This window comes from Platalea leucorodia (genome assembly GCF_965183815.1).
Source record: "Platalea leucorodia genome assembly, chromosome: 6".
Taxonomy (NCBI): Eukaryota; Metazoa; Chordata; class Aves; order Pelecaniformes; family Threskiornithidae; genus Platalea; species Platalea leucorodia.
The window spans coordinates 36,005,119-36,026,378 of record NC_138828.1 but is presented as its reverse complement, the minus strand read 5'-3'; the positions used below and the strand labels follow the sequence as shown (position 1 = coordinate 36,026,378).

Genomic DNA, 21,260 nt, shown 5'->3' with positions numbered 1-21,260 from the left:
ATATACTTAAAATTTCCTGTCTCACTACACACATTGCAATCAGATAAAGATGGATACTCACAGCATTCGGGACCAGTGGTTTCTCTCAGGAGGAGGGAAAGAAGTTCCTCACTAAGCTAGCCTCAGTGCTTCAGCAAGTTTCATACATGTGCAAATGCCCTCGACTTTTATTCTACCACAGCCCAGCTTGGTGAACATCACCTCTATTAACTTGCTTGGTAATGCTGCCAGTTGCTGATCCCACATCTGTGATGATATTAGACATACATGCCTCAAATCTCATTCTACTGCAATCTTCTACTGGTTATAGTAATGATCCCTCTGAATATTCCTCTTAATTGAGGTCTGACCAGCTGAGATTTCAAACCTCGTAACAAGAACATGCATGTTTAGCCTGAGGATAAACTCTGCAGGACTATCATAGATGTTGTATTCTGTTTTGTTAGTAAAAACACTCTTGACTGACTTCTCAATCATTTATTTGAGTTGTGATATTAAGTACTGCCAAGTTAAGTTTACCTCCAGCTGTTTATCCTTTGCATTGGCTTATGTGAGCACAGGTGAATGATACACCAGCTGTACACAAAACAAAAAGAAAGAAGAAATCCTTTTCTACTCCCTTACTTATTTGATATCTAACTTGTTAGGGGGAAAACACCTTACATTTCTTGACCATGCATTTTCTTCACATCTCCAGAAGTTCTGTATTCTACAGCAGAAAATTACATGTTCTATTCAATGCACTATGGTCCGCTGAGGTTTTCCTGCACTCTGTAGAGATCAAAGACTCACATTCATTTTGCCACTTACTACAAATCATTGGTTACTGGTTTCAGTTCATACCTAAAATGATGCCTGCAAATCAATTTAAAATGCAAATTCACTCTTTTTCAGTGTAGAAATGCTAACGTGAATATAAATGCCCAGAATTAACTTCAAAGTTTGAAAGTGCTGTTGCTAACTGAGAGATTAGGCAGTTCTAAAAAACATTTCAAAACCCTCATAACTGTGACAAATTCAAATCAGTTTATCAAAAGTCTGAAATTTGTTTCTTTCCTGTAAGCCATTTCCCTTCTATCTTCCCACCCAACCAGCTCCAGTGGGACACATTGATGAGTCACAAGAATCTCTGAGGAATGGAGGGAGTGATGGGGCATGTCCACGCCGCAGTGGCAGCATAACGGCGGGTGCAGCAAGCACAGCTTATATGAAACTGCACTATCTGTGCGTTGTTGGAAACGGACCTCAGGCTGGGATGAAGAACCACTAAAAGCACAGGTGATACTTGGGTATTAAGCTCACATGGAATTCTCTGCGGCCACAGATGTACCAGTTTAAAGCCCTCTCAATCAGTCCTGACAGCTTATGAGCAAAGACATTCTCCTCATTGGGACAGGTGGATCCCATCAGGCCCTAGCATACCTTGTGTTTCAAAGACTCTTCCATGATTATAAAAACCAAAGTTCTGGCAGAGGCACCAGTCCTGAAGCCAGGTATTGATGTCTCAGGCACACCTGTTTCTTCCAAAGTCTCTCCCTGTTACTGGGAGGGCTGAGGAAAACACTGCCTGTGCTCCTGAACCTCTTAGCAGTCTTCGCAGGGCCCTGAAATCTCTTTTGATTGACCTTGCACTTCTGGTCACAACATCATTAGTACCCACATGAAAGATCAGGAGTGGATAATAGCCTGAAGGTTGTACTAAGCTCGTCAGTCACCTGGTGACATCCCCAACCGGGGCCCCAGAGAGGCAGCAAACTTCCCTGAAAAAGAGGGTCTGGTCTGCAAATAGGTGCCTCCCTTCTGCTCAGGAGGGAGTCACCAATGACCATCCCTCAGCCCTGCTCCTTCTCAGCACTGGTCTTAATGCAGGTCTCGCTGCCAGGAGTTGGCTGATGTGCCCTTGGTGAGGGTGCTTACATACGTTCCTCCTATCTTACTGTGCGCTTTGCTTACCATACCCAGGGCCGCGTACCTATTCTGAAAGGGTAGCCGAGAGGGTTCCTCTTACAGCTCCGTGCAGTAACCTGCTTCCACCCCCACAACGCCGCCCTCCTCCCGCACAGGACAGACCCTGGACCTACCTCCGCAGCAGCCACGCTGAGCTGCCTTGTGTGCACCGGAGGTGGCAGAGCGCCACGGGCGCTCTCCTTCTCACGCCCTCCGACGCAACGCGGCCTGCCCACCTCCTCCTGCCGCTCGGCCCGCAGGCAGAGCGGCTCACCCACCACCTCACGCCTTCGCAGGCGCGCTGTTGCCCTCCATCTCGGGGCGCATCCCCGCACAGCCTGAAGCCCGGGTGGCTGCAGGCTGCGCCAGCAGCTCCGTCCGCGGGGCCGCAGCGGTTCCCCCGGCAAAGCAGAGGACGCGGCCGCGCCGCTGCCGCCTCCCGCTGCGCGCCCTCGGGCGGGCTGATGGCTCCCGCCGCCGCGCCTCACCCGCGCGGCCGGCGGCGGGCTCCGCCCCCGCCCGGCTCGCCCAATCAGCGGGCCCGGGCTCCGCCGCGCGGGGAACGCCCCCTGCCGAGCCGCAGCCGCTCCCCGCCCGCGCGGGTCCCGCGTGCGAGGGGCGCGCTGCGGCGGGCGGCGGCGCAGCCCTCGCGCCGTAGTGACGCCGTGCGGCAGTTCGGCAGCAGCCAGCGCGGCGGTAGCGCGGGTGCGGCTCACAGCAGCGACGGCGGCGGCGCGCCCCCGTCGTGCCTCCCAGCTTCACTGCGGGCGGGCTGAAGGACGGGCACGCCGCTGGCCGCCTTTGCCTCGCCTGCCAGCGCTCCCTGTGGTTCTTCCTTTCTACCTAGCCCTTACGGTCCCGGCTCTGTGACGGAGGCTCCTTCTACGTTATTTTCCCTCCTCCATTCGTTCCAGTAATTCCTGTCTCTTCCACCGGCATCGGTCCTGTCCAACGACGAGCTCCGGAATCAGGAGGTCAAAGCCCTCCTGACGCATGTCCCAGTCCCTCCCCACTTTGCCTGCCAGTCCTCCTCCAGTGGCATTCCTCTCCTTCACTCCCACCTCCAGATCCCACTTCCCTGCCTCCTCAGATCACAAGGAGGCAAACCTGGGCACCCAAGCCAGGCTTTCCAGTCTCTATAGGTCAAAGTTCTTCATAGCAAAAAAAAATAATAAAAAAAAAATTAAGAAAGACTTCCCTTTTTTTTATGCCAACTAGCTTGTAACTCTCCAGCACAGAATATCTCATCTTTCGCCATAAACAAACAACAGAAAGACTCTTGATTTATCTCTTTCTACAGAAGCAAGTTATTTCCTTCTGTTTAGGAACCTGGTTTCATTAGTCTCCCAGCTCATACTAGTACAGCTTGACTTTGATTCAGAACATCCCTCGAAAAACCCTTCTCACATAGAAACAACTAGATTAAATTTACATATTTGATTGTAAAACAGTGTAAGCATTTTGACAAAATGAATGTTGCTTTCTGCCTCTCAATTTTTCCATGTTTTCCTATCATTCATGAGTGCTCTCAAAAAAAAAATAAACACAATTTTTAACAGCTAAATGGTTGGTTAATCAAACGTACCGAAGCAGTTGAAATTAAGAGATAATTGTCTTACCTGTTGTGACACCATGAACAACTCCTTCCTTGGTCCTGGAACCTAAACAAAGAACAATATTAGGTTGAAAATACATATTCTTAAATACTGGTAAAGACTATATGGATGGTAAAAAGGGGTGAATATATAGATTAAATACAGATGCATACAGTATTTCCTAAGATTATTAAAATTAACTCAAGAGAATTCAATCTAAGGGAAAAGCAACACCATCAGTAAAGAGCAACTGCATGAACGTATATTGACTGTGGAAAGGTGAATTATACTGGAAACACTTCTTCAGTTTATTTCTTGTAGGTACTGATTTCCTTGCCATTTTGTTAATAGCCATGTTAATTAAGCCTTCCACTTTGCAAACTCGCATGGATGACTGCACGGGAACCATGTTATTGTTAACATCCTAAGGAGACTCATGCATGCATTTGCAGAAGACCAGAGCCAAAGTTTCCAGAAGATGGACTTTGAGTCCCTTGACTACTCCACTGGTTTTTCTATTACCAAAGGAAAATAAGAAACCTTATTACAAGAGAGTGCAACAGGGGAATTTGGATCGTCTTGCCAAATAGGTCATGACTGTACTGTTCTACTCTAAGGCCATGTGCCAGCTAAGCACAGGGAGTAGTAAACAACTCATCCACAAGCCACACTGCCCCTGATAAACTATTCCTTTGTTCTACTAGGGTATAACACACCAAAAATGATCAGACTGGAAACTTCCATTCCTGAGCACTGAACATGTGCTCAAGAGTCAATTGAGCAAAAACTTCAGCTCCCTGGTAGCAATGCAGAGCTCAGGGGAACTCTTGAGCAGTACATCACCGAGAGCATGCAAGAGCACCCTTCTTGCTCTCAGCTCCTGGTTTCAAAGAGAGTGGGGGTAAGTATTGCCACTCCTTTCCTCACTGCTTCACACCAACAGCTCTTGAAGGATACACAGAAACACAGTTTTAAATTTATGGCACACACAATGCAGCACAAAACTGCTGAGCCTCAGTCCTTTCTAATCAATGATCAGGCCATTCTTTGACATAGGGAAATGTTCTGAGGCTGTGCTTGTATAAGTCACAACAGAGCCACTGATTTCAGCTGGCCAATGCTGAAGTACATCAGCAGAGGAATTTAGGGAAAAAATAACTGAAAGCATAAAAATGCACTATGGACTGTATTGAACAGTATCGGGGGTATTAAAAAGCAGGACAAAGACAGTGGACTGAGGGAAGAAAGAACAGACTTTAGGATGGAGAGGGGGGAAAAAAAATCCCCAGTTAATCCTCCAACACACCGCTCTCCCCCACCTCTGTTTTATCCTGTGCCAAAGGGAACTTTTCTTGTAAAAAAAAAAAAAAAAAAGAAATAAGTTACAACAACCACATTTCATCCCAAAATAAGTTACAACAACCACATTTCATCCCAAGCAGTAACTTTTGTTAATAGAACTCATACCAGGTAGAATTATGTTACAACCTTTCACATAATAGCTAACAGCAACCTGGACAGAAAGGGCCAGATGCTTTCAGTATTTACTTAAATTCCACTGATTTCATAGAGGAGACCATATAACCTAGGGGATCTGGACCAAAGACTTCGCATCTTATTAGCTCTCCAGCAGCAATGGAAGGCTGAATGTTGTGGAGCTGACTGTCAAAACTGAAAATGATTAACAGGTCTCTCTCAGCCCAATGTTGTTAGGTTCTTTTTTGCAAGATGTCAGGCAGCTTTCGCAGCATAATCTGGCTGTGAAACTCTTATCTGAAAATCCAACTATAGAGAAAGGGAGAGAGAAACCTTCAGGAGCTCTCATGCAGCATGCCACGCCGCTGCTCTCCTCTTGTATTGGGTTTCCATGGCCAGGTTTCAGTAGCAGGAGGGCTACAGGGGTGGCTTCTATGAGGAGCTGCTAGAAGCTTCCCCCATGTCCAATAGAGCCAATGCCAGCCGGCTTCAAGACGGACCCGCCGCTGGCCAAGGCTGAGCCCATCAGCAACAGCAGTTGCGCCTATGGGAGAACATATTTAAGAAGGGGGAAAAGTTGCTGTGCGACAGCAACTGCAGCCGGAGAGAGGAGTGAGAATATGTGAGAGGAACAACTCTGCAGACACCAAGGTCAGTGAAGAAGGAGGGGGAAGAGGTGCTCCAGGCACCAGCGCAGAGATTCCCCTGCAGCCTGTGGTGAAGACCATGGTGAGGCAGGCTGTCCCCCTGCAGCCCATGGAGGTTAACGCTAGACCAGATATCCACATGCAGCACATGGAGGACCCCACGCCAGAGCAGGTGGATGCCCAAAGAGGCCGTGACCCTGTGGGAAGCCCATGCTGGAACAGGCTCCTGGCAGGACCAGTGGACCCGCAGAGAGAAGAGTCCACGCTGGAGCACGTTTACTGGCAGGACTTGTGAGTCCATGGGGGACCTACACTGGAGCAGTCTGTTCCTGAAGGACTGCACTCCATGGAAGGGATCCACACTGGAGCAGTTCGTGAAGAACTGCAGCCCGTGGGAAGGACCCACATTGAAGTTCATGGAGGACTGTCTCCTGTGGGAGGGACCCCACGCTGGAGCAGGGGAAGAGTGTGAGGAGCCCTCCCCCTCAGGAGGAAGGAGCAACAGAGACAACATGTGATGAACTGACCGCAACCCCCACTCTCCATCCCCCTGCACCACCGGTGGGGAGAAGGTAGAGAATTCAGGAGTAAAGTTAAGCCCGTGTAGAAGGGAGGGTTGGGGGGAAGGTGTTTTTAAGAGTTAGTTTTCATTTCTCATTACCCTACTCTGATTTGATTGGTAATAAATTAAGCTAATTTCCCCAAGTTGAGTCTGTTTTGCCCATGACAGTAATTGGTGAATGATCTCTCCCTGTCCTTATCTCGACTCACAAGCCTTTCATTACATTTTCTCTCCCCTGTCCAGCTGAGGAGGGGGAGTGATGGAGCAGCTTTGGTGGGCACCTGGTGTCCAGCCAGGGTCAACCCACCACGCCTCTGCTCATGAAGGAGTTTCACCACCTTTTGCATTGCAACCATTATCAGCCTACAGAACCAGGAGATTATCACAGCAGCCTTTGCTAACGCTGCTCAGGAGACGAGCCGCCCCTGCTGTGTGCTTGGGAAGCAAGCAGAGAAATACTCAGCTCCTCGTTTCCCCCTTACCCTAATCGATCTTGTTGAAACTTCAGCTGGGGAAACTCTGGCTCCCTACAAGCAAATACAGGCAGGCACACACCCGGACACATGAGCTGCCAGAGCTCCTGGAGACAGCTTCCAACCAAGGGCTTTTTTAGCTGCATGACTGAAACTGTGCATTTAGCTCTTTCCCCCTGAAAAGCAGGCATCTGCTGTGGGAAGGATCCTTCGTCATTACTACAGTCACAAGCATGGGTCCCTATCACGGCTCAGGGCTCCACTGTCCTCAGTATTTTATTCTTGAAATAAATAGCAAGCCTGCACTCCAAAGTTCAACCCCAGCAAAAATGTCTCTGAAGACAACAGGAAATCTGTTACCTTTGGGAGCAGAACTAGGTTCAAATATTATTACAGTCTGGAGAACAGGTCAGACACAAAGATTAGTTCAGCACACAATGCAGGTTTTAATACAAATAAACCAATGACTCTAGAAGCATGGTCAGGAACTACAAAAAAAGAAAATAAAAAAAGAAAGCCCTGCCCCTGAAAAATAACTCTGATATCAATCACAATGTACAGTGAAAGAACATCTATTTTGATATGTTGAAAATGAGCAGACGTTCATTTTAAAATAGACTCATCTCACAATTAGTTTTCAAAATGACTGCCATCTCTGTTGGCAAGAACACCAAGCTTTGCTATGGCTCAGCAGGAGAAAAGCGTATTCCAAATGAGTAGTCCAAACTATCTGGAGCAGAAATAATGTTACAGACTGGCACTAGCCTGCAAGGGCAGAGGGAATCCTGAAAAGACATCAGAATTGCAGAGACCTCAGTGCTCCCTTTTAAAAGAAATGCCTCTAGTTTTCAACTCTGTTTAAATCCTCTTTGATATCTGTGCACGTCTCCCTAGGTACACACAGCATCCATTAAAGAATTGACCTGCTACAAAATCAGCAAAAAAGAAAGGACCTACAGAAAAGAGTATCTTTTCCCCTCCATTCTTTTATAGACCAATTTTATTTGATGAATAGGAGAAACAGCTCCATAATTATTTTTTTTTAAATGACCACTTATTCATACGGTCTTGACAGATTCTTTTCCTGTGAATTTTTCATGGCAGCATTTGCAAGACAGTCCTCTAAAGCCTGATAATTGCTAAGTGAAGATGATGATCGCGCAATCAAAGTACCGATCTGGGATTTGAAAAGAATTTTATCCCTGGGTCTGTGCAAGACTCCTCTGTGGCCTGGATTTGCTCCTGCTTTGCTACGTTGGGGTATACCTGCCCTACCTCATTAACTGCAGTGGCTCTTCCTTGAGAAGTAATGGAAAATATCTGCTATGGATATGCAATAGTAAGTACAGAACATGAAGTTAACTTCAAAAGATGAAGAGATGACACTTTGCCATACAAAATGTTACTGTCAACATGCCAAGCAGTCAGCATGGCTTATGCTCAGTTCCTGAATTAACCTTTCAAGTTTCTTCACTTAAAATCCCACTTAAAACCTACGTGTTCTATGGGATGCTATGAAGCTACCTTCGACTTCAGCTTTTACATTTTTTTTTTTTTTAATTTTATTTTTACTGTACCAACTACCCCTTCAGCCTTAACCTAGCAAACTGCTTGAATAGAGTGCCAGCTAGTGACCCGTACTGTAAGGCACCTCCTACGACACGACCATGTTCAGCACAGCGTTACAGATGTGGCTTCACAGAGTACTAATGCACAGCCAGCACAACGCAGTGACATAAGAACCAACATGTGGCTTCAAAGAACTGGAGCTCAGGAGGACACAACTCTCCTCTTGTTTGTTTTGCAATGCTCTCCTATGAGTGATTACTTTTTTTTTTTTTTTTCCCCAGAAGAATAGGTCTGATGAGGATCCAGCAGTGAATGTCAGGGTACACCGACCAGCAGCATGATCTCTGCTGCCCACCTACCCACATAGAGGACGCCCTCTTTCGTCTTTCCTGCCGCTTCTGCCACACCCTGCTTGGTTTTTTCTGCTGCTGCTACAACTCCCTCCTTTGCCTTGGAAAGTCCTTTCATGAACACATCCATGGCTGAAGAATTTCTTCACACAGCTCTAGAGAAAAAAAAAGACAGTACGCTTTCAGTAAGATTCTTTTCAGCTTTTTATCCCAGATAGGGAAGATTTCATTCAAACCAAATGGGATCACAATTACTTAAAAATTGTATTATTTATACCCCCCCATTACGTAGGCTTTCATCCATATCTCTATTAGCAACATACAAACACCTGTCTGTATGTGAGGTTGCACTCAGTATTTCAGATAGAAAGAACAGTTAAATAACTAGAAAAACAGAGTATGGTTACATGAATCACCTTTACATTTCCTCACATGCTGCCATACATCGTAAGTTAAACAGCGCTGCAAGAGCGGTTCCCTCAGTGCAAGAAAGGCTTGGAGATCCTGTTTCCACAGAATCCTACAGAGAGGTTGCTGGTAACGCACCTCTGGTTGGAGGATGGATTCATTGACACAAGTCCCTTCCTTGCCTACCAAGGCATCGTTTCCTCCAAAGGACAGTTCTGTTCATGTGCTGATTGCAAGATTTAGCCCCATGATTTGACGATACTCCACCTCTCATCCAGAGGAAAAAGCCATCTTAAAGAAACACTAGCAACTTAAAAAAAACCCAAAACAACCAACCACCTTCTAAATGACAAATGTTCGCTTGTTATAAGAAACTACCATTATTACAACCCAGAAGGGCTGGAGCAAATAGAAAATGCTGCTTTTCCAGTAGTCCAGCATTTTGTGCACAGTCCACGGCACTTCTGGAAATTCAGTTTTACCAAATGGGTTCTTTGCAGTGCTGACAAAAGATTTTACTAAAAAGCAAAGCAAGAATACAGGATTTTAAAAGCGCTGCACTAAAGCTACCAAGCGAGTTCTGTGGCAGCTGTACAACCCAGTGCTACACTGAAACGACTAAAATAGTAATTAAAACCAAGAAGTCAGGGTGCCTTCACTGAATCCGTTATCGATAGCCCTTTCTCTTCCTCTACCCACACAGAAAGAAGTGCTGCCTGTTATTTTCTTTTCTCTGCCGGAGGCTGAGTAGGAGGAATGGATGTCTAGGAAGGCATCTGGGCTGCTGCAGCTTTCTACTAACTCGTGACGGGCGTGTAAAGAACGGCAGTATTTGTGCTCCAGCCAAACTGCCTAGGGTACCTGTCACCCCGGGGCTGGGGGGGGAGGCGGGCCCGATACCCACAGGGGCGGGGAGGCAGGGCGCAGCCGGCGGGACCCTCCGGCTCCTCCACCGAGGGGGTCCCCAGGCGGGGAGCGACCCGGTGCGGGGGCACCCGGGGACCGCGGGCGGGCAGCGCGGATGTACATCCAGTACTACACAGGCACCCGCAGAGGGAGGGAGAGGGCAGGGTGTCGTGACCGTACACATATATACATATATAGAGAGAGGGGCACCTACCGAGGAGGGCAGGGCGACGCGACCGTATGGGCACCCCCAGGCTGAAGCTGACACGCCGTCGGCACAAGGCGGCCACAGCGCCCGGTACCTCCTCCCTCCCCCATGCCCACAGGAGGATGTTCAACAGGAAATATATATATATATGAAATATTTTAGATATTTATATATATATAATTATATGTACATACAGACACACGTACCCCTGTGACTACACAGACACAGAAAGCCCAGCCCTCGGCAGCACCGGCGCGGAGCGGGGCCGTTCACGCCCGCCGCGCCGCTCCCTCCCCGAGCCCGGAGCGCCCGGGGGCCGCCGCCGCCCCGCAGCGGAGCCGAGCGGCCCCCGCGCCCCCGGCCGCTACCGGAGACGGCCCCCACCCCACCCCGCCCCGCCCTGCCCCGCCCTGCCCCGCCGCTTACCGCCGGGCTCCTCCGCCACCGGCGACCGACCCGTTCCGAGGAGGCGTGGGGCGGGGAGGCGGCGGGCGAGGCGCGGAGGGGCCCGAGGGGAGCTGCCCCTTCTCAGCACATCCCCGAGGCGGGGGAGAGCGGCCGGGTCTGCTGGCGCCACCCCCGACGGCAGCCCCGCAGGCGGCGAGTGTGAGGGAGAGGCAAGGGCGAGGGGTGGAGAGAGGATGCGCCGCGGGAGGGAGGGCGGGAAGGAGGAGCGGAGGGAGGCAGGGAGGCTCCCGCCGCGCTCCCCCGCCTTCTCCCGGCCCACCCGGTGTTGGGGTTTGCGCGGAGGGGCTGCTCCCCGCCCCCGGCCTCCTGCACCCACCCCCTCGCGTCCTCCGTGGGGGCGAAGTGGGAGGCGTGCCGAACTGGGAGCACTTGTTCCACCGGCGCAGACCGGGAGTAAAAGGGCGACCAGGCGACCTGGTCCCCGTGCGACGCCGCACACCCACCGCTCGCTCAAAAGGCTGGAGCGCCGCATCTTAGAAGAAGTGCGAGGAAGCTGTTGATGGTGACTGCAGCGTCCCCATGCTTCACTTCACCTTTCACTTCGCTAACGCCTTGGAAAATCTCCCCCAAGCGTCTAATTGCTTTTTCTTCTACTTCCAAATCTTCGCCCCTGAGTGACTGGAGTTCAATGCCAGTGTTCTCACAAGGTTCATGATCCCAGCTCATTTTCCAGTATGGGAGGTGACGGTCTTGGAGCTGTAATTTTAGTCTTAACCCTATTGCACACACACAAAATCTTTATCCCAAATCAGGAACACAATGAGAAGCCCTGCCTCACTCCTGCCAGATTTGCCGGACCCCTACACCTCTGCTAGCATCTTCTACCATATATTCCGTGGCCTCTGCTATTCAGGTCTTAATCTGATGCATAGAAGTCACTTTTTCCCCAGAAAGGGAAAGCCATCAAACTTCTCTACTTTGGTAGCAGAATTTAGGCATGAAAAGCCAAGACCAGTAGGAGACAAGGCATTAGAACAGATGGACCTTCAGCTTCACTACATCAGTTCATATGCTGTATAAAATCCTGCAAGACCTACAAAAACAGTTTGTTTTTTATTGCACTCCAAAAGGAGAAACAGAACATGGTATAGATGAGATACAAGGTTGTGAGCTGCAAGGAGCATCTTTCATCCATCATCTCCTGCAGGCAGCTGATGCATCCCTGGTTTTGTTTTCATTCTGAACACGCAGTGCAGCCTTCCTCTTGTCAGATTTCTTCATAAACCTTAATATTTCTATACTGTTTCGTAAGCTTTCTTTTGGTTCATTCCACTACTAGTTTTAATCAACCAAGCATTTGGCAAGATATTTTATTTCTTTGTGTAAGAAGGTGTGAACTGAGAATACAAATCATTCCCTCATAATTCTGCCCTCAAGAAAAGCCTTAAAAAAAAAAAAAAAAAGGAGCCCAGGAATTAAATTCCGTAAGGTACCTCATCTCATTCATCCCATGCAGCACATTCATACTTAGTAGTGCAAGAACTAGATGTGGTATTTCTATTTCCTCCTCCCAATTTGGGGGAGAGGAAAATAGGTGTAGTTTCAGACAGTAAATCAAAGTGAATCAAAATTATATTCTTTCCACATGTTGTTAACTGGCTTATTGAAAGCCACTCCCTCAGTCATTCTCTACTACTCAGGCCAGTAAACTTTGATCCCAAATTAGAATTAAAGTGAATATTGCACTCCTTATGTAAGTGTTGCCTTCTGGATTTAAAGAAGCCTTTTTTTTCTCTAGCATGCAAGCGACTGTGAGCATGAAATGTTGCTTTTTATTACGCTGATATAACTCTGGATAGATTTATTTCATTTAATTATGTTAGCAATAACAGAGAATCTAGTATGATAAATATCCTTGGATATTTATGGCTCTATTTCTGAAAACTTTACAAAGAAGAGATCAGATGTTTGCAACTCCTAGCTATTGCAAGGGTTCTTTTTTTGCTTTGTGTTTATCAAAGGGAGGCATTATGTTCTGCTGTTAAACAAAGTAACAGCTTGTCGGTTAATAAAATCATGCAGCTAGAAATAGAGAGGTAAAGGCAAGAGGGATAAAGCTTAAAATTTCAGCTGTAGTATTCAAAATAGGCAGCTGTTAAATTCTAAATCAGAGGGTAAGAGGCACAGAAGGAAAAAAAAATAGAGTATGAACGTTGACACAAGAAATTCTTCATTCTGAAAATGGATGGGGAAAACAGAGTTAAATATGGTAGGGAATTAGCATTGCATCTCCAAGGTAATTCCTATTTAAACCACATTGTCTATCACAGCTGGGTGGGGTTTTTTTAGGTTGTCTCCTCAGTACTCTTAGTATCACAGTAAGTTCTCCCCTGAAGCCTTTCCTGTCTGAAGAAAGGACTGTAGCAAGCAGATTGCCCACTGATTGCATTTAAAACAAATCTTTATTTAAAGACATTGTTTACTTTGCATGAGCATCTAGAGCAAAAATCGGTTAAGTAGTAATAAAAACTCCTTCAATCCATCTTGTGTTGCAGGCTAACTTATTGGTTTAGTTGCTAGTGATCAAGTAAATCTACTTTATCCCTATGAAAAGAACAATTATTGACAATTGAACAATGTTGCAGAGTAAAGCTGATCAGAATTTACTGTCTTCAGGTTAAAAAATCCAAATGTAAAGCTCTTGATGTGGAAACCCTGGAAAGGCGTTCCCCTTGAACGCTACACACTAGATAGATTGAAAGCTTTCCCCTGTTTATTCCATGAGTGACTCAGCCAGGCTCTCTGTGTTACCACAGAACGGACAGGTGATGTTCCTCAGGAGAAAGGTACCCTTGAAAACCTGAAAAGCTGCAGTGTGAAAGGAAGCTGTCTTAGGGCAGGCTGCTCACAGGTGACATTGATTATTCCACTGCAGGGTCTTTCTACTGATTGCAGATAATTTGAAAATGGTCTTAATTTGATAAATCAGTTAACTGTGTGAAACAGTACAGTTTTTATGCAAATGTATTTCAGTCTTTGGATTTCTTACAGAATAGTTTGCTATGTGCATTGCTTTAGAGGCAACTGGGAGTTCAGACCATTTTCATAGACTCTTGCATCACAACGTTTGCATTTCTATTCCCACTCAGGTCCCTCTGTGGGCCATTGCTGTCGTCACTGACCGTGCTGTGTGAGTGAGCAATTTCCGAGAACTCAAAAACATGCTCCGTTCCAAAAGAAGCTGAGTATGAGCTCTCATTTGCTTACAGGTAATCCTGAGGTTTAACACATCATTATCTTAATACTTAGCATGCTCATAACTGTTGTACTGTAACACTCTAGAGCATGCATGTGCCTCACTTGCATGGTGTTTCCAGTGATGTTTACTCAACTGAAAACTAAGCACATGTATTAAAGCCTTCGTATAATCAAGTTGCAAGTTATCATTTCAGAGTTAGTTTTCCAGTGGAAGCATTCTGTTTATTAATTTAAAATTCATATCCATTATTATGCAGCAGTTGCCATTTCCAATTCATTCCTATTGCAAAGATTTCTGCTTATGAACTGTTTTGATAGATATAACTGGGTGCTGACTATGGGCTGGGTCACTGGATGTCCACTGTCATGCCTTGCAACCATTCGCAAGAGACACAAATAGAGCTGAAGCAGGTTTGTTTGAAATTCAGATCGACGTTCTCGATATCTTTGTGCATGAAGAGTCCTTCATCTCAGATCAAACCCAGAGCACGGACAGAACACTTCACAGAGATAGATCTCCATGACCAGATCTAGCTCCAGCCTTTATTCTTGTTGCTTCTCTTCTGCTTCTGGTTTACCTGCTTCTCTCTAGCATCAGGTTCTTTCTCAGAAATCTCATTTCTCTGCAGTTCCAGCCCTTGTGTTTGACATAGATCAGACAACCAGTCTAGTCCTCCCTGCTCTCAGCTCAGGTGCACACAGCACAGCATGTACCATCTCATGTCTGCAAACTACAGGCCAAGCCAGGCTCAGCTTCAGGCCAGAACATGCCCAGTGCAGGTGGGCACATCGGAAATCTAACCAAGAAAAAGGTGCGTGGGTGGAGACCGAGGAAGAAGGAGGTCTTCTTCCCTAAGTTTTAATATTTGAACAGATTAGTCTGGAACTGAAAGCTTATCTGGAAAAACCCCACATATATATGTCAACTGACGTTACTAAACCTCACATTCCTTTTTCCAGACAAAAACAATATAAAGATTCTCAAAAGAAAAGTTCACCAGAATATTTTAGCATTGATAAAACATAAGATTTCTTCCCAAAAGCTACTCAGGCATAGCTCAGCCATTTTGGGTGATTTAGTATATGTATGTGTGTATATATATATGTATATGATGTATATGTATATGTGTGAGAGAATATTTACAAGGTATATATATTAAAAATGTTTTAATCGAGACAGACATATATGCCAAAATACCATGTTGGAGGTATGTACGCACATATACACACGTGTATGCATACATATATTTAAAGAAGGTTGATGTATATCTCTGACCTGGTAAATATCAGCCCAACTACGCTAATCTTGACATAACTCTAACCCACAGAAAGAAGGGTCTCACAGCTTTTTACCACCTCTGTTACAGGCAAAACCTGCCAGACCTTCACCTCCTTTACTTGCAGTCAAGGCTGAAGTTACAGACACTTCTTTCATAGGCAATGGTAACATTTCATAAATTAATTAGTTTATCTGGGCTAGAAATTCAGTGCTGAAGGGCAAAGCAACTCTGTTGCACCTGGGACCTTAAGCAAAGCGGTACTCTGAAAAGCAACAGCTTAAGTGCCAAGGAGGCCACCTGGCAGCACGTTTCTACTCAGGGACACCCGGTACGTCAGATGAGGCTGACCTAAGGGTCCCTGGCAAAATCAGCGTTGATTGTTCTTTAAGCTGTTTCCTGTTACACAGCCCCAATGGGTTGATTGTAACTGAGAAAAAGAATCATCTTCCTCACATGTGATGCAACATGTTAGCTGTATCTCATATAACTGAAAATGCTAATGCTAGAAAAGTGGGAATCATCATGCAGGGCCAGGTCTAAGGCCTGTCTTGTCCCAAATCCTGTTTGAGTGAGAGGCCAGCACCAGGTATCTCCAAGGTCAATGATAAGACTGCATGGTCTAAAGCAGCCTGCTGCAAATATAGGTATCTGAGCCAGTGAGGCACAGCACATTAATTACCTGGATGGCAGCATTTCTCAAGAGATACACCAGGAAGGCAGCAGCTTTAATTAGATACTAAAGTTAGTCACCAGCAAACTGTTTAAACAAGTGCAAAACCCAGACAGGAGCATACTTCATTCTATCAAACTGTCGTCTTTCTACAATTTCTAAGGGAAAGTAGACTTCACAGAAAAGTGGCAGTTTTCATTCAGATTGCACTTCTGCCATCAGAGGTATTAATAATCCAGAGGTGATAAGCATATAAGCAATCCAAACACAGGACTGCATCTTCACATGGAAATTTTTGGTTTTCATGTTGCTTGTGAACAAGTTTGCTTTATTGCTAGAAGTCTGTTATCTGATACATTTAATAAACAAAAGTTCTATGTATCTGATGTTCACCAACATTTGCTACACAAAAAAGAGATTCCCTTTCTGAATATTCAGCATGGGCAAAAAATATGTATCTAAACAATAATATACAGAACAAGTGCATAAAGGCTACATGGTTTGTTTTATTATGTTTTGCCATATTAACCTATAGGGAAAACCTAAAGTCTTCTCTGGAAAAGGCAACACATCATTCTCCTCTCATTTCTCTGATTCCAACATGCAAGCTTCCCAGCCAAGTAAGTCCCTTAGACACAGTTTGCTGGTGCCACTTTAATCACCAAAAACTCATGACATGGTCATCAGTTCCCAGCACTTTTTTTGTAACATGAGCTACAGGTCCAGTTCAACTCCCATTCATGCTGACATTAAACCAGAGATTGACTTGGGGGAACCAAGGACAGCAAAGGAAATATCTGTATAGGAACATTATTACCTGTTCCAGTTTCTTTGGCTCCCTTATTTATTACGTGGAATCACTTATTGGAATCCTATCTTAGTGCAATCTCCAACCCATAGGCCTGTACCTTCTTGTCTGTGTTTTTATTGCCACAAAACATTTAGGCACTTGTCTTGATTTAAAATTCTTAATTTTAAGGTAACACCTAGGCTATTAAGATTCATCTGTATGCAGCACTAAGGAGGGCACGGAGTGACTGCAGGGAGCCATTTCAGATTTCTTCACAAGGAGAAGTATACTCAGGTTTGGGCAATGTAGACAATCAATAGAAAAAAAGATTATTTTTCCTCATATTCATGCACAAAATAAACGTACCTGTAAATTTAATTTAATTTAAATTACCATTCCAGTTACAGCCTCAAGCTCAGCTCTTGGAAAAAACCTACCTTAGAAACATTTCATTTCTGTTAGGCTCTCCAATTTGTTTCAATTCACAAGCAGTTTGAAGCATTCACATTTGCAGTGATGCCCAGCAGGCAGGAGAAAAAGACTTGAAAGATCGCTTAAGTAAGGGACAAGTTAGGTAAGGGACAAAGGGAGGACAAAGCAGCAAATGCGGTGGCAGTAGTCACAATGAAAGGCCACGAGTCAAATTTGTGTAGGCATCTCAATGAGGGGTTTGTCCAGAAAGGAATTGCAAGTTGTCAGTAGGCTAAGTAGAGGTTTCCGGAGAATGACTTTTCATGCATGAAGATTGATGGGGAGAGGGCATGAAACATTTTCAAAGTGTCATTAATGGTCAGGTGGCACAGGCACCTGGCAGAAGGGAGGCCAGAACTGGCATGTTGACAGCAGGCAGGAGGTGGTCGGTTAGGTAAGGACAGGCCCCAGGGAGCCTTGAGGTGTGCTGTCCAGGAAAAAGAAGGGACAGTGAGGACATGCAAAAAGAGAGGTGACATGGTGGAAGCATCGTGCTAGGAAAATTATTTCTCCAGCAGTTTATTGAGGGGATACTGGAAAAAGATTGCATTTGTCAAAGTCGGAGTAGAAGCTGTATTTGCCAAAGCCTACAAGCTGTCAGACGACCAGATCATTTTAAATGCCCCAAGCCAGCAAGGTCAGAGTTACAGCAATCGTGTCCTACCTCTGTTAGGATAAAAGTTCATAAGTCCCAGCTGTAGGAGTGCTTGCTTTCCAGGCTGTTTGTACCACCAGTGTCTCTAAGGTGACTCACTGTAAGACTGAAAGATATTCAGATTTTAATGCTTGGGTGAGTGAAGTCAGTCACCCAAAACAGCTAAACAAGTCGCCAGATTGTCAGCATTGTTGCCTGTAACAGCCCCAAATCGCTTGCTCCCCAAAACAGGGCTACTGATTTAGTTTATCTAAATAGTTTTTTTCATTTAGACAATTAAGGCTTTGCGCTGTCCTTAAGGCGCATTTGATACCCAATGTTGTGGCTCAGACCCCTCAGTAGTCACTTCCCTGCTACGTGCTCTGTGTAAGAAATCCAGATGATCTTGCCTGAAACAGCTGAATCTCCTTCTTTAACACAGGTAGTCAGTTCCCTGTATCTCCAGGAAAAACATCCTAAAAGACTGGTCTGCTTTCATATTGGGCATCTGCATTTTTTCCTAGGCCAAAATACAGATTTCCTTTTGTGTTTTGAAATACAGATGCAGAACTTGTGCAGAATCAATGTCTCAGGAGTTTATCCACTCCTCATGGTCCTAATCTACAGGAGATTCAAAATCTTTTCAAAGTTAAATTTGTTTTCCCTGTCAATATATTTCTGCATTCATTTCTTATTAGCACTCATAACTGTTGAAGAATGCTGCATCTTGCTTGATGTTTTACAGCCATGATCAGACAATATTCTTTGCTCAAAAGGGCTTATTATCTTGGTTCCATGACAAGATACAAACAAGGAAATAAAGCACAGCTGAAGGATGTGAGAAGTAGTGGGAATGAAACAGGTGAACCATTCACAGTAACCAATAATCACAGATCACTGCCTGCCTAGGTACCAAGTGCCCTGTGAAATGAGAGTTTAGCATCCCTGTAGCTTTTCTAGTGGTGAACTTAGAATATGGAGTGGATTGTTTCTCTTCAGCTTTCACTGTAATCTCCTCTGCTGTTTGCAGCCAAGGCCCGCATGTGTTCAGCCTGTGGCTAACACACCACAAGATGCTGCCTTTGTTGCTGCAATTTCAAGCTTCTCTGAAAGAGACTGATCTGATTTGCTGTACAACTAAAAGATTCCCGGTTATGCCATTGCTCAAAAATGTCTGTGTCAAGATGCATTGAACTTGATGCATCCTTTTGTATGCCACACACAAACCCATTCAATATCTTCTTCCTTTGCATGCCATCAGGCACAGTGCTGTTCTGGTTAGGAGCAGCAGAAGCTAACTGCTGTTGACCCTAATCAGGGCCCTCTCACAGGTAACAGTTTGTGTGCTTTGGCTACAATCTACATTAGGATTTTATATATAAACTTTTTATAAAGTGCTAATGTGTTTTCAATGTTTCAATCAATTGTTAATAATTATTAGTTACTGCTAATGTCTAACCAAGCAGTAAATTGTTCGTACCTGTGGTATATACTCATCAGTACTATCTTCTGCCAGCATCCTCATAACCGTGTTACTAGGTACTTATGGAACTCCCTCCAAATATTAAACTCTTTCAGAACTACTTGAAATGGGCATAAATCGGAATGTAAAGAATTTCCTCTTGCTATTCATGAACCAAATGAAGCTTTCATTATTCTATGACTAGCTTGAATGCTCTGCAGAAGGAAGGCATTTCCCATCATCAGCAAGCTTGTGATTCAATTTGAAATGTGTCTGATGACATACTTTTAAACTGAACATTCAGCTTCCTAAATGAACTTTAATGTTCTTCACTTAAAATCAGTGTGCTGAACACCTTAAAGAAATGGTGAGTATTATATTTCAATTTAGTGATTTTAAAAGATTGTGTTTCAGTCACTGCTACTTTTGTCTATTGTAGATAATGTAGAATTCACTCTGTGGGGGTCATCTATGCAGTGAGTACCAAGAGCATCAATGAGAAAATGAGACCTTGACGCTTCATTAAGCCATCTCAGCCTGAGAACAGCATTTCCAGTGTCTTCAACATTTTCCACAAGTCAGCTATATTGCTCCCATCCAGCACCTTCTCAACACAATGTTATAATTTTGCAGTTTTGACACATTTAGTGTGTAGTTACTGAAAACTATCCTCGCACGCTTTTGACTTCAGTGATCTCCATTTGACTTTACCTGCCAGTTTGGGGCTACCATTTAGTCCAGCTCTGTGGAAGACTGATTCCTTGCAGGGACCACAGAACTGACTTTCCACATGGCCTGGTATGAGATGCTGAGTCAGCCAACGCTTTGAGGTGGATCTGCTTTGTCCCTTTCCCTAAATAAGATCAAAACATTCAAAAAGACAGGTATGATCTGAGTAAAATCTAAGAAAATAAATCCAACTTACTAGTGAAGCCCAATTAGATTAGCCCAACCAATTAGCCCAACAGAAAATAAAAATAATTTATACTCGACTTTCTCCCTGATTGCCACGTTCTGGCAGCAACTCTTGCTTCCAGACTTGCTTTCAGATTAACTTGGTGTCTTTCTGAGTTGCAGCAAGCAAGCCCTGCACATTCACCTCTGGTCCTTGTGAAGTTCTTCAGCCCCACCTGAGGCCTGTTGGCTGCTTTGAGCTCTTCAAGGCAGTTCCACAGTCCGTGAGCTGTGGGCTTCTGGCTCCAGGTGGTGCTGTATGGCCCTGCCATAGGACCTTATCTCCCTTAACAGTCAGTAGCTCCACAAGAGAAGTTGCAATCTCCTTCTGCCTTCTAGAAGGTCTTGCTGACCCAGTCGTCTTGGGCCATGTCTACACTGACAAGCAGTACGGTATTGTAAGGAAAGATCTGTAGAAACAAGTTGGTGCTAGGACCCAGAGTCCACAAGATACGTATTTGGAACAACGATGTTCCAGAGTGGAACATCTAGAGCATCTAGAACAGTTTTGGAACAAAGGTGTTCTACAGTAGCTGTAATTTGGTCCCACGGACAGGATACCCATGAGTGGAATGAGCACAGGTTCCAATTTATTTTCATCCAAAAGGAAAAATTTTAATACTCTGAGACTGGACTGTGATGCAAACCAGTAAGTCAGGCAGAGTGGGAGGTCTGCTTCAAAAGTGCTTTCCTGATCTGATCTAAACCAGTAATGTACATGCACAGAGGTGAATCTCCTCTACTGCAATTGTGAAATAATAATAAAAAAAATTGTCATGTGGCCTAAACCAATTTTGAACATCGTTGTCCAGCAATAGAACAATGGATCCATCAATGAACTTTGTACAGCTCCTGTTTCTTCTGAGTTGTACAAATGTGCACAACTACAGAATGAGCAAAGGCTCATTTTATATCAGTTAGAGAATGTCTCTCTATGGTCTATTTGGTTGCTAAAAATGTGGGACTGGGATTGTAGAAGATAATGTTCTTACATTGTATCATAAATTCAGTACACCTTTACTGAGGAATTTCCAGTATTGTCAGAAAACACAACTATTGTATTGCAGTTCTGCAACAATATTACCTCTTCTTCTATGTCTAAGTCAATTTTCCCACTCTTAAGAAAGGAAATAGGGATTAGTTTTAAAGATAATTGATATTGCTAGCTTCGAATATTGTGTAAAACACATAC

At 45.0% G+C, this 21,260-nt stretch overlaps 1 protein-coding gene across 1 annotated transcript in view; it reads right to left on the bottom strand.

Moving 5' to 3' along the window:
• The window catches only part of SNCA (synuclein alpha), a 69,819-nt gene extending 59,200 nt beyond the window's left edge, over window positions 1-10,619 (bottom strand). Inside the window, exons 1-3 of the mRNA XM_082316401.1 lie at window positions 10,568-10,619; window positions 8,629-8,774; window positions 3,567-3,608 (exon numbers count right to left, since the gene is read on the bottom strand). Coding sequence (XP_082172527.1) covers window positions 3,567-3,608; window positions 8,629-8,749 — 163 coding nt within the window. The 5' untranslated portion in view covers window positions 8,750-8,774; window positions 10,568-10,619. The remainder of the gene's footprint in view (window positions 1-3,566; window positions 3,609-8,628; window positions 8,775-10,567) is intronic.
• Between the last annotated feature and the right edge of the window lie 10,641 nt (window positions 10,620-21,260).